This window comes from Artibeus jamaicensis, unplaced genomic scaffold (genome assembly GCF_021234435.1).
Source record: "Artibeus jamaicensis isolate MK-2021 breed Jamaican fruit bat unplaced genomic scaffold, CSHL_Jam_final contig_558, whole genome shotgun sequence".
NCBI lineage: Eukaryota > Metazoa > Chordata > Mammalia > Chiroptera > Phyllostomidae > Artibeus > Artibeus jamaicensis.
In genome coordinates, this window is record NW_026521886.1 from 3,755,897 (window position 1) to 3,768,338 (window position 12,442).

General features: G+C 45.3%; 1 protein-coding gene across 4 annotated transcripts in view; it reads right to left on the reverse strand.

Annotated features, from left to right (window-relative positions):
* EEFSEC (eukaryotic elongation factor, selenocysteine-tRNA specific) overlaps positions 1 to 12,442 on the reverse strand; it is a 470,949-nt gene that overhangs the window by 152,955 nt on the left and 305,552 nt on the right. For all 4 annotated transcript variants that reach the window (XM_053670299.1, XM_037139648.2, XM_037139647.2 and 1 more), the window contains exon 5: positions 3,616 to 4,272. In XM_053670299.1, the coding sequence (XP_053526274.1) occupies positions 3,616 to 4,272 (657 nt within the window). The remainder of the gene's footprint in view (positions 1 to 3,615; positions 4,273 to 12,442) is intronic.

A 12,442-nucleotide genomic window follows, 5' to 3' on the forward strand; every position in this document is an offset into this window, starting at 1 on the left:
CATCTGAACATGTGAATGAATATCTTTTAGGCAATGGGCTCAGAAAGCCTGTCTACCTAAGTCCTCCCAGATGGAAAGCATCCATTCAACACATATCTATGGAGGACTGGGCCTTCCTTTTCTATGAAGGGAGGCCACATGGGAGGAACAAGCTGAGCTCCCAGAAAGCTGACTGTGTCTGCAGAACAGACACAAGGAGCTGGCCCAGAATCATGAAGCAAAGACTGGGAGTTGGCAACCAATTTAAATTGTGGTGATCTGTTTTAGGTGATTGAATTTAACCCTTTCAAGATGACTTGGCCTCTTGGAGACATGCCCAGGACACTAGGGGGTATCTGTGATGTGTCTAGGAAATTCTGGAGGTAGCCGAGCATGGCAGGGAAAAGATCAGCATGGGCTCTCCTTGCCTTGGACAACCACTCCTATAGGCCAGACTGACTCTTAACTCCCTTACCAAACATGCCACTTCCACAAGCCCTGGGTGATTCCTGAAGGTGTTGGGGAACTGGTCCCTGTGCTTCAAAGAGGGATAATAATGCCCTGGGTAAGGAGTGAAATACCATTCTGGCTCCAGCCTCCAGGATTTATTATTTTAACTCTAAGAGCTTGAAAATTAATATATATGAAACAACAAACACAGACTTAGGAGCCAAGCACTCAGGCCCTCACATGCACTTCTCCATCTCACCTCCATCTGACCCCACAGGGCAGCACTGTGATGTCCCTCAGGTATAGGGAAGTCTCATAACTGCCCCATTTCCACAGTAGGAGGTATGAGGGTGAAACTGAAGCCCAGGCCTGCCAGGCCCTAGGTCTGCACATCTAACCATTCTGATATACAGCCCACACCATGGCCAACCAAGCAATTTGAAAATCTCTGGGCACTCTGGGTCCTGCTTAAAGCAAACAGGCCTACTCCTCACAAATAGCCCAGCCTTCTGGCTACACTTACACTAGAGTTGACTCTTACATGTGATACCCTGTGCTATGGTGGCTCCTTTGAAACAATCCTATGAGGTCAACAGTTTGCCCTGAATGAATGAGGATGCTGAAATAAAACAGCAATCTGAGGTATGCAGTGTTGCACGGCACAGTCAGGGTTTGAGCCCTATTAATCTCATCCCCAAGTTCAATGCCTTACCAACCTTACCAGGAAGGCAAGTCTCCCACCAAGGACATTCTAGCTTGAGTCATTTCAACAGTGTGTTTACTTGTCTGCTCACAAAGCCATGCTTCTGTCCTTATAGGGGGTGACTGCCAGCACCACTGACAGGCTGGTGTAGGGGACAATTAGATACATGAACAGACCAAGTGGGGCATTACTCCATGGTAGATATTTCACCACAAAATAATTATACTCCATAATGCTGCTAATAAATCAAGTTAGACAAATGAGTGATGAGTGCTTTATCACCTTCATCTTAAATGAGCATCTTGGGGCTGGCCTAGGGCTGATGGTCAGCCTTCAACACTTCCTAGTGACGCCAGGAACTTAGGCATATCAGCACTCTGCAGATGAAAGGAATCAATGTTCACAGAGGACCAATGCCTGCCCAGAGAAGAGCAGAAGAAACAGGATGTAGACCCAGCTCCAGGATCCACACACAGGGTGAGCAAACTGCTTGGCTGAGCTGGAGGGCTATGCTCATGGGGCTGGGAATCCCAAGTTTTGGACCTGTGAACAGGTAAGGAAGGGGCTGCTTCTCATTTTTCCATCAGAGGGCATATTAGGTGTAAGGAGAAAAAGAGGGACAGGCCTGAGTTCCTAGGAAGCATTCTGAAATGAGGAGGGGAGGGGAAGGGTTCTGCAAAGACAGAGCTCCAGAGGAGAAAACCTGGGGATCTGAAAGAAATAAGTGAGATGAGAGGGTGGTAGACAATGGTAACTCTAACACTTTCTAATGCCCAAGGTCCTGGGCACCCTCTCCTGCGCATCTGCTCAGTATGGGAATGGCACTGAGCTGGAGCTTGTGCAGATGCAAGTAGGGCTAGACCACAGGGGTGACCTGATCCTGCTATCTGAGGAACAGAACTGTAGGGCCTGCTAAGAACCTCAGGGTGTTACCATAGGCAGTCAGTCAGAAGGGCAGGCCAAATGGGAAAGGGGAGGGGGGCAATGGAGCTGCATGCAGGTGTGTTTGGACCTAGGGCTGCCCTGCCAACTCCAACCAGCTCTCCCGGATGTGCAGGTCCAAGTCAAGTATAGGGGAGGTGGGCTGAGGGCTATGGCACCTCCAAGTTTCCTGATGGCAGGTTCTGCAGCCTTCCTTCTCAACTGACTCTGATACTGTAGATAGTCAGGGAGCACCAGGGAGTCTCCCCACTGGCTAAGATGGTGCAGGGGAAGGTACTTACACTGAGTGAGCCATGGTCTCGAAAGATGAATGGATAGGACCCAAGCATGCAAAAATCTAGTAAAATAATTGGATAGGAAAAAAAGCCCTCCCCTCTCTATCCCTATAAGAACTGCAGGCTTGAGCAGGAAAATGAGATGGTCTTTGAGATGTGAGTCACCATTCTCCCAGGTCACAGCATCTGAATAAAACCCTTTTTCCTTTTGCATCAGCATGTGTCCCGTAAGTTTGGTTTTCATTATGGCAGGCGGCCGAGCCCACTTGTTTGGTTACAAGGGCATTTTCCACTAGGACCCTGAGCTTCCCAACACTGGGGTCTCAGCACTGCCAAGCTCAGTCAGCTAAACACACAGCCATCCTTTACCTATGCAGACCCACACCAAGGCAGACCCACTCAGACCTGTAAGGATGGATGTTGGGGGTGTGCACATCCACCCAATGGGAGGAGGAGGTTCTAGGGTTTTGGGACCCTGTGTAGGCTCTCTCAGGCCAACCATAGCTATCACCCCTAATGATAAGCCTATAAACTAGACTGGCTTGCTCATGCACTTAAGACCTGCCTCCAGTGATATCAGGTACCCCAGAAAACCACCAGCATGGGCCCTTCCTCTCTGTCATCTTCCTGTACCTTCCTACCTCTTGTTCTCCACCCCCCCACCCACTATCATTAACTCCTATTCCCCACCCCACCACACCCCACCCCACAAGCTAAGGACAGACTTAGCCCAGTCTGGCCTGCATGACCAGCCATGATTCCTCCTTTGACATGACTGGCTTAGGGCAGACATGGAAGCCACCCTGCCTGATGAGACTCAGCCCCCAACTGAGAGCCAGGGCCTGGCATCAGGTGATGGTGCAGGGCCCAGCCTCTCATCCAAAGCTCAGGAAGGCCAATGACACTGCTGATTGCTGGCCTAGGTGAAGTACTGCTGTCTGAAACTGGTTTGTGTGCCAACCAGGCCTGCTCTGCCCTATGTGGGTACCTCTACTACCTAAGGAAGAGGGGAGCCAGAGAAGCTGAACTGCAAGGGGTACACTGGGCTCCCTCACCTGGGTTTAGACCCAGGCACAATGATTAATGGGCTAAGAGAACCTGAGCCACTTGACCACTGAAGGCCTCAGTCTCCTTGTCTAAAAAGTACAGCAGTTGTAATCAAAAAGTCTCTGAAGCCTTCCTGGCTCTCATAACAGATGTCAAACTGTGTACACCCCAGCCACCAGAGCCAGACAGAAGAGCAATGGGCAGGAAGGAGCTGCTTACCCGCTCCACAAGGCCATGCTTGTGCTTCAACTTGTATACTCTCAGCCTGGGCAAGAGGCTCTCAGCATAGTTTCTGTCCTCCAGCCCATGCAGTAAGATGCCGTGGAAGGCCAGACGGCACATGTTGGCGTGAATGTCCGCATCTAGCCTGGAACCAATCACCAGGCACAGCCGAGGGCAGGTGACAGGCTTCTCAAACTCTATGAGGGCCCACTGCTGCCGAGGATACTGGCCTTCTGTGCCCTGGCCCACCTTCTCATTGGCCTGATCACTGCTTACTGCCCCTGGCACCAGATCATTGCAGAGGTACTGTTCCTGGAACAGGTATTCTTTGGAGAAGTCGAAGGTGTCCAGCACAGGCTCGTGGTCAAAGCTGTCAGGAGAAGAGCTGAAGAACATCAACCGGCCCATGACTGTCTCATGGCCCACTGTGATGTGGAACTTGGCCTTGGTCTGCAGGGGTGCCCGAAAATATGGGATCTTCTCCACAGAGATGAGGGCTGCATGGATAGTGTGCAGGGACTCAGGGGCACACACCAGGCCACGTTCCAGCAGCTTGGGATCAAACTGAGTGACACAGATGCCTAGCCGGTCTCCCTGCATGGCTGAGGTGACAGGCATGTGGAACATCTGCATGGACTTGACCTTCCTCACAACCTGGTCAAAAGCAAAAGACAAAGGTCATAAAACCCACAGGCTCTGAGGTTGAGGGTTCTGGGTAAAGAAATCCCTGTCTCATGCTACCATGTGCCAGCTGTAGGGAGCTCTGGGGCCAGACTCCTCTTAGAGCAGACTCCACCTTGCAAATACAAGGCCCAAGTCCACATGGCACCCTAGTCCAGGATGTGGGCAGTGGTCACAGCAGCCAAAACATGAACTACCTATAATGTTGGACTCCAACATTCACCCTAAGCTCCATTCCCATACATCTTTGCCTTGAGCTCTCTTTATAGGCTTGCCACCCCATGCAGAAGGCCCCCCCCCAGTTCCTCAGCCTGCCAACCTATGCCCATTTGTCCTTGAAAGCCCAGGCCAAACACCACTACTCTGGGAAGTCTGTGCAGACTCCAGTGGGTAGGATCTGTCTTTCTTCATTGTCCCACCTCAGCTGCTCTCAATCATACTCAGCCTGCTGTGCTATCACTGCTTAATCTGTATCCATCTGCCTGCTAGCCTGTGGGCTTCTCCAGGCCAGGGCCACTCTTCATTCATCAATGCATATATCCTAGCTGTTTGCCAGGCATTCTTCTAAGGGTAGGAATAGAGTGAAGTCTGTTTCCAAAGAGCTTAATACCCAGAAAAAAACAACAAAATTATAAACATATTAATATGTCAACTGAATTTATATTAACACAAATAAAATACAAATTTTTAAAATATATAGAATATCTATTTCTACATGCATATTATATATAACATGCTATACAGAAGGCCTGGGGTTGGGGGAGAGTCTGACTTTTTAGGTCGGTTGTTAGGAAAGACCTCTATAGATGCAATGCCTGATCATAGGAAGAAGCTGTGTGAAGGTCCAGAAGAAGTTTTTTTTTTTTAACTTTTTTTTAATTGATTATGCCATTACATTTGTTCTATTTCCCCTCCTCCATTCCCCTCCACCCTGCACACCCCTCCCCCACCATTCTCCCCCCTTTAGTTCATGAACGTGTGTCTCAAGTTCTTTAGATTCTATATTTACCTTACTATTCTTACCCTCCCCCCATCTATTTTCTATCTACTGTCTATGTTACTTATTTTCTGTACCTTCTCCCCTCTTCTCCTTCTCCCACTCCCCTGTTGCTAACCCTCCATGTGATCTTCATTTCTATGGTTCACTCCTGATCTAGCTGTCCTCTTAGTTTGCTTTTGTTTTAGGTGTGGTTCTTAGTAACTGTGAGTTTGCTGTCCTTTCACTGTTCAACTTTTTTATCTTCTTTTTCTTAGATAAGTCCCTTTAACATTTCATATAATAAGGGCTTGGTGATGATGAACTCCTTGAATTTGATCTTATCTGAGAAGCACTTTATCTGTCCTTCTATTCTAAATGAAAACTTTGCTAGACAGAGCAATCTTGGTTGTAGGTCTTTGGATTTCATGACTTGGAATATTTCTTTCCAGTCCCTTCTTGCCTGTAAGGTCTCTTTTGAGAAATCTGCTGACAGTCTGATGGGAACTCCTTGGCAGGTGACTGTCCCCTTATCTCTTGCTGCTTCTAGGATTTTCTCCTTCATTTTAATCTCCGCTAATGTAATGATGATGTGCCTTGGTGTGTTCCTCCTTGGGTCTAACTTCTTTGGGACTCTCTGAGCTTCCTGGACTATCTGGAAGTCTATTTCCTTTGCCAGATTGGGAAAGATCTCCTTTATTATTTGTTCAAATAAGGTTTCCACTGGTGGCTGTTCCTCTTCCCCTTCTGGTACCCCTATAATTTGGATATTGGAATGTTTAAAGATGTCCTGGAGATTCCTAAGCCTCTCCTCATTTTTTTGAATTCTTATTTCTTCATCCTTTTCTGTTTGGTCATTTTTTTCCTCTTTCTGGTCCACTCCTTTGATTTGAGTCCCAGTTTCCTTTCCATTACTATTGGTTTCCTGTACATTTCCATTCATTTCAATTAGTTTAGCCTTCATATATTCCTCTAATTTGTGACTATAATCAACCAGTTCTGTGTGCATCCTGATCACCAGTGTTTTGAACTGTGCATCTGAAAGTTTGGCTATTTCTTCATCGCTTAGATTTATCAGCTCTGGGGCTCTGAGTTCTTCTTGAGCCATGTTTTGATCTGTTTGTGCCCATTACATAGGAGGAGAGGTGCCTTGGTGTTTACCGGGGCGGGGCCACCCAGGTAGCTGGTTTGTGATGCTGTATGGGGGCGGGGTCAGAGAGGGAGCAATGGCAGTCCTCTCTGCTTACCCAGTTCGCCTCACTGCTCGCCCCCACCTGCTTATCCAAGCACAAATGTGCCAGTCTGCCACCCTGCACCAGTCGCTGGGGCCTGCGAGATCTGTCTCAACGCTTGCCTTTTCACTGGTTTATCTGCATGCAAATGCGCAACCGACTGCAGACAGCCAGCAGTGCCTCTTCCCTAGCTATGGGTTCCGCCCATAGCTAGCCCGCACCTGGGATCCGTGCCCCCGGCTGCCTGTGCACCGCCTGGATCTTTTTGCCCGACTGGCTCCACTGCTGGTTTCGCCCCTCTCACTGGTTTAGCTGAGTGGTCTGTTGTTTCCGGACTCCGTATTCGATTTTCTGTGTGGTTTGGTTGTGTTTATTGTTGTTAAAACTTTATTGTTTTTAGATTTGGTTGTTCGAGGACGAAAAGTATTCCCACCTACACCTCCATTTTGGCGGAAGTCCCAGAGGAAGTTTTAAACAGGGGAACCAATAAGTGCAAAGGCCTGAAAGAGGCTTGGTGAATTTGAGAAATAAAGAAAGATGTGGGAGGGCTTCAGCATGGAGTATGGGAGGGGAGGGCAGGTGGATAGGAAGCCACCCAGGAGTTTAGGCAAGCTTGATTTTTTATCTCTGCTTCTAAATCATTACACCAACTCTACACCAGGCAGATTTCTGTACCCACGATTTGTAAATCAGGAACAGACATGGAATAGGCCCTGACAAATGTTCATGAAATGAAATGTTTCTACTAAGATTCATTGTCTCAGAGGTGAGATGAAATCACGTTCATGGATTTCTGCTTAGAACAGCAGAGAAATGTATAATATATTTCAGAAAACCTGCCATCAAAAATTGTTAACCTAAAGACAATTTTGACCTTGAGGTCACAAACATCTTTGTCTACAAAGTGGGGTGTATGTCACACTCATTTTCTCCCTGGATAAAGGGAGAATGCTATAATGACATCAGACCCAGATCCCTTTCTGGAGAGCCATAATACTCAAGCATTTGTTTAAAGATCATCAACTGCCTAGCCAAAAGGTCAGGGGGCAGAGAAAATGAGAGGCACAGTGTCAAAAGCCACAGCCAAGATCAAAGAGAAACATAAAACATCTCTGAAATGGTCTGTAAAGGCAGAAAGTTAGATTTTTAGGAATGCATCTCAGAGTAACTGGAGAATATTGAATATTATCTCACACTAAGTGTCTGTTCAGTGAGGTAGGATCTGAATTACAACTTCTTCCCCCAAGACTCGCAACAGCCCATTGAGCTGTCCTCTGGCCCAGAACACTGCCCTCTCTCCTCTGGGCTAGCTTTCTAAAACACAGGTCAGATGATGCAATCCTTTGGCACCAACATATACAAGGGCTCCTATCTTCTACATAGTGACTTTTGAACCTTTTGGGTGTAGCTGTTGTGAACAGAAAATGCTTTGGTTGACTGAACTTCTATGGGGAAACTATCATTCCCACTAAGTGATGCTGCTCAGGGTGGGTGGGGGCTGCCACAGCCCCCGGGATCCTCTTTGCTTGCCAGGCTCCTCTGCTTTCTCTGAAACCTTCCACCACCAGGTCCACCTTATAGCTCTTCCTGCCCCATCTTCTCCCAACCCTTTAACCATAGACAATGAGAGCTTGAGTGCTTCATTGTACACACCATGGTTCTGTATATCTCTGCCCTGGGTCCATAAGGCTCCTTCTCCCTGGGACTTCTTCCACCTGGCAAATTCTTGTTCATCGCTAAAACCCCAGCTCACAAGTCATCTACTTGGAAGGCTTTCCTGCCTCCTCTGGACAGAGCTGCTTACTATCCTTTGTGACTCTGAGCCTGACTTGTCATTGCTGGTTGATGACCCTGTCAGCTCTACCTCCATGTACTTACTAATTTAAATGACAATATAATAAACATCTACAACCCATGGTCCACCTAAGACTCAACATTACCAAGAACTCTATATCCCCATGTGCTCTCACCCCTCCTAGCTCTCCCGCTTGCTCCAGCTGGAGATAACCAGGCCCTAGCATTTGGTGTGTTGCATTCACTTTCATTTTACACACATGTATATGGTTGTATAGAGGCTGACTACATATATAGGACATACACCTAACCAATAATTTGCTTTGTTTGTGAATTGTTGAACTTCGACTTGGTGCATGTGTTGGCAGCACCTGTGGCTCCCTCACTGCTAATATGGTATATCACATGGTATGCACAGACCACGATCCAGTCTCCTACAGATGCTCGCTTGGGCCATTCCCAGTTTTTTTTACTAGAAAATGCTATAATGGATTCCTTCTCACACAAGAATTCTGCCTGGCACACAGTACAAGAAGAGGTTCTGGAGGACACAGGTCATGGAGTAAACTGCTGGGTGCCAGGCGGAATGAGTGCCCACCTCTGCTAGATAAAGTGCCAGCATACATTCTACCAGCAGGGCCAGAGACACATGATGAACACACATCTTCTCCAACATTTGACAGTGTCTGGTTTCTTAATTTTTGCCTATCAAATTTGTATCATCTCCCCTTTTAAACCCTTAAGACAGAGGCCATGATATACCTACTGTTGCATCCTTAGTGCTAAGCACAGGAGGCTGCTGAAAAATCCAGTACCTCTGAAGAGAATGACTATACCTCATTCTGGAGGAGAAATTCCTCATGGCAAAAATATACCTGGCAGACTACTAAGCTGAGATTGCAGACCTGCTGGGGCCTGAGAGACCCTGTTAGAAGACTGCCAGAGACTGACAGCCTCACTGCCACCCATCAAGTTGACCACCAAGCAGGCTTTATTTAAAGCATGTTCTCTTTTCAACAGGGCTTGTGTTCTTACAGCTGAAATAATAAAGAATGCCTTAAGAGGGCACTGTGCAGAGCAGAAAGACAAATAACTGTGCAAATCAAGATCTGAACAGCTAGACAGAATATTGTGAAACAGATAAAGATGGGGATAGGGTGGTGTGACACTACTGTGGGCTCTCACAGGGTACATACAGACAGCATTACCACATGCGGTTATTGGCAAGCCCTCGATCTGCCAAGATACATTTCAAGAATATAAAATTCCATCCAGGTTCTCAAAAATATAGAAAAGTACATAGTTTTACCAACTTAAGAATGAAGAAAACACACTTTCCTTTCAGTCATTTATTTTCTACCCATCTCTTCACTACTTTACTCACCAAATACAGGAGAGAGCAAAAGTAGGTTTATAGTTATAATATAAACAATACAATATTAATAAATAATAAAAGAATAAACTATGCCTTGTATTCTCAAAACTGTAAACCTACTTTTTCCCGTCCCTGTATTTACTAATATCTGTGTCAAGTGGCTGAGACACTGTATATGCATTCACTCAATACAGACTTACTAAATTTCTCTCATGTACCAGGCCCTGGAATGATACAAGGGTGAATAGAAAAGATACAATTTGGATCCTTTGCTTGGGCAGAGGGGGAAGCAGGCATTAATTAAGTCATCAACTAACAAATTCAGAATTTAAAAAACATGGGAAGATGCTATAAGAAAAAATAACTGGAGGATTTACCAGTTATTTTTTGCTATGTATTTTGCTATGTATGATGTGCACTTTCTGACCAAATTTTTGAGGGAAAAATAAGGATGTGCATTATACATGGGTCGTACTAATCTCGTATCTATGTATTTTTCATTTATTTATGCTTATGCATTAAAAGTGTAACTCTATAAAGTAATAACATTTATATGCAAAAAATACCCTGGAATATGATAGTTTTGTTTCTAAATATAAATAAATAAACTAAAATATTAAAACTAAAAGATTTTTCCCTGAAAGTTTGGGCCAAAAATGTGGGTGCGCAGTATACAACAGGAGCACACTGTACATTGCAAAATATGGTACTTCTTCCTGGGTGGTCAGGGAGGGCTTCCCTGAGAAAGTGGCACTGAAGCTGACCAACTGAATAAGAAGGAAATGCCCATGGGAGCTCCAGGCAGAAGAAAGAGCAGAATGGGCAGATGCGTTTGAGGTGGAAAAGAATATAGCCTGTTTAAGACTGCAAGACAATGAGGCTGGCTGAGGAGAGTGGATTCAGGTTGGCCATCCAGGCCAGCCACCTTCACCTTATAAAGGATAACAGAAAGCTACCCATGGCAGAAGCTTGAGCAGAGGAATAACACCTAATATTTTATTTTTTTCCAAGCTTTACAATTTTTATTTTTTATTTTTTTAAACTTTATTTATTTGTCTTTAGAAGGGAAGGGAAGGAGAGAAAGAGAGAAATATCAATGTATGGTTGCTTCTGGTGCATCCCCTGCTGGGAGCTGGCCCCTGCTAAGAACTGGCCTGCAACCCAGGCATGTGCCTTAACGGGGAATTTAACCGTGATCTTTTGGTTCACAGGCCCGTGCTCAATCCACTGAGCCACACCAGCCAGGGCCAACAATTTTAATTTTTTTAATTATATTTTATTGATTATGTTATTACAGATGTCCTGATCTTTCCCCTTTTGCACCCTCTACCCAGCACCCACTACTCTCTCAGGCCATCCCCCATGGGTGTAAGTTCTTTGGTTACTCCATTTCCTATACTTTATATCCCCATGGCTATTCTGTAACTACCTATTTCTACCTCTTAACCCCCTTACCTCTTCACCCATTCCTCCTGACACCCCTCCCATCTGGCAACCATCAAAATGCTCTCTTTATGCATGATTTGGTCTCTGTTATTCTTGTTTGCTTTAGGTTGTTTTTTAGATTTGATTGTTGATAGATTTGTATTTTTGACCATTTTACTGTTCATAGGTTTGATCTTACTTTTCTTAATAAATCCCTTTAGCCTTTCATATAATAATGTTTTGGTAATGATGCACTCCTTCAGTTTTTTCTTGTCTGGGAAGCTCTTCATCTGTCCTTCAATTCTCAATGTTACTTTTGCTAACATGGAAAGTAGGTGCCTGCTTTCCATGACTTTGAACATTTCTTGCCAACCCCTTTTAGCCTGCAAAGTTTCTTTTGAGAAATCAGCTCACAGTCTTATGGGAAATCCCCTATAGGTAAATAACATCTTTTCTCATGCTGCTTGTAAGATTCTCTATCTTTATCATTTGGCATTTTAATTATGATGTGTCTAGGAGTGGGCCTTTTTACATCCACCTTATTTTGGACTCTGTGCTTCCTGGAATTGCATGTCTATTTCCTTCACCAAATTAGGGAAATTTTCTGTTATTATTTTTTCAAATACATTTCCAATTTTTTGCTCTCTCTTCTTCTGGCATCCCTAGAGTGTTGGACCTCTCAAAGTTGTCACAGAGGCTGCTTACACTATCCTCATGTTTTTTGGATTCTTTTTTCTTCTTGTTGTTCTGATTGGTTATTTTTGCTTCCTTATGTTCCAAATCATTGATTGGATTCTCAGCTTCATCCACTCTACTGTTGTGTCCCTGTAAATTGTTCTTCGTTTCAGTTAATGAATTGTTCATTTCTAACTGGATTTTTTTTATGCTGCTTAGGTGTTCACTAAGTTCCCTGAGCATCCTTTATAACCATTGTTTTGAATTCTTAATCTAATAGATTGCTTATCTCCATTTTGTTTAGCTCCGTTTCTGCAGTTTTGATCTGTTCTTTCATTTGGGCCATGTTTCTTGGTCTCCTTGTTTTGGCAGCCACCCTGCTTTAGTCTCTATGTATTAGGTCGAGCTGCTTTGACTCTGTGTCTTGGTAGTGTGGTCTAAAGTAGTAGATATCCTGTAGGGTCCAGTGGCACAGCCTCCCTTATCAAGCAAGCTGGGTACTCAAGACATATCCTTTGTGTTGGCTGAGTACATCCTCCTCTTGTAGTTGAGTCTTGATTGCTGTTGGCAAGTCAGTGGGAAGCATTTACCCAGCCCAGTCAGCTGCAAAAACTGGCAGTGGCCACTGACCTCCATCCTCTACCCTCTGTAGAGGGCAGGATTGGA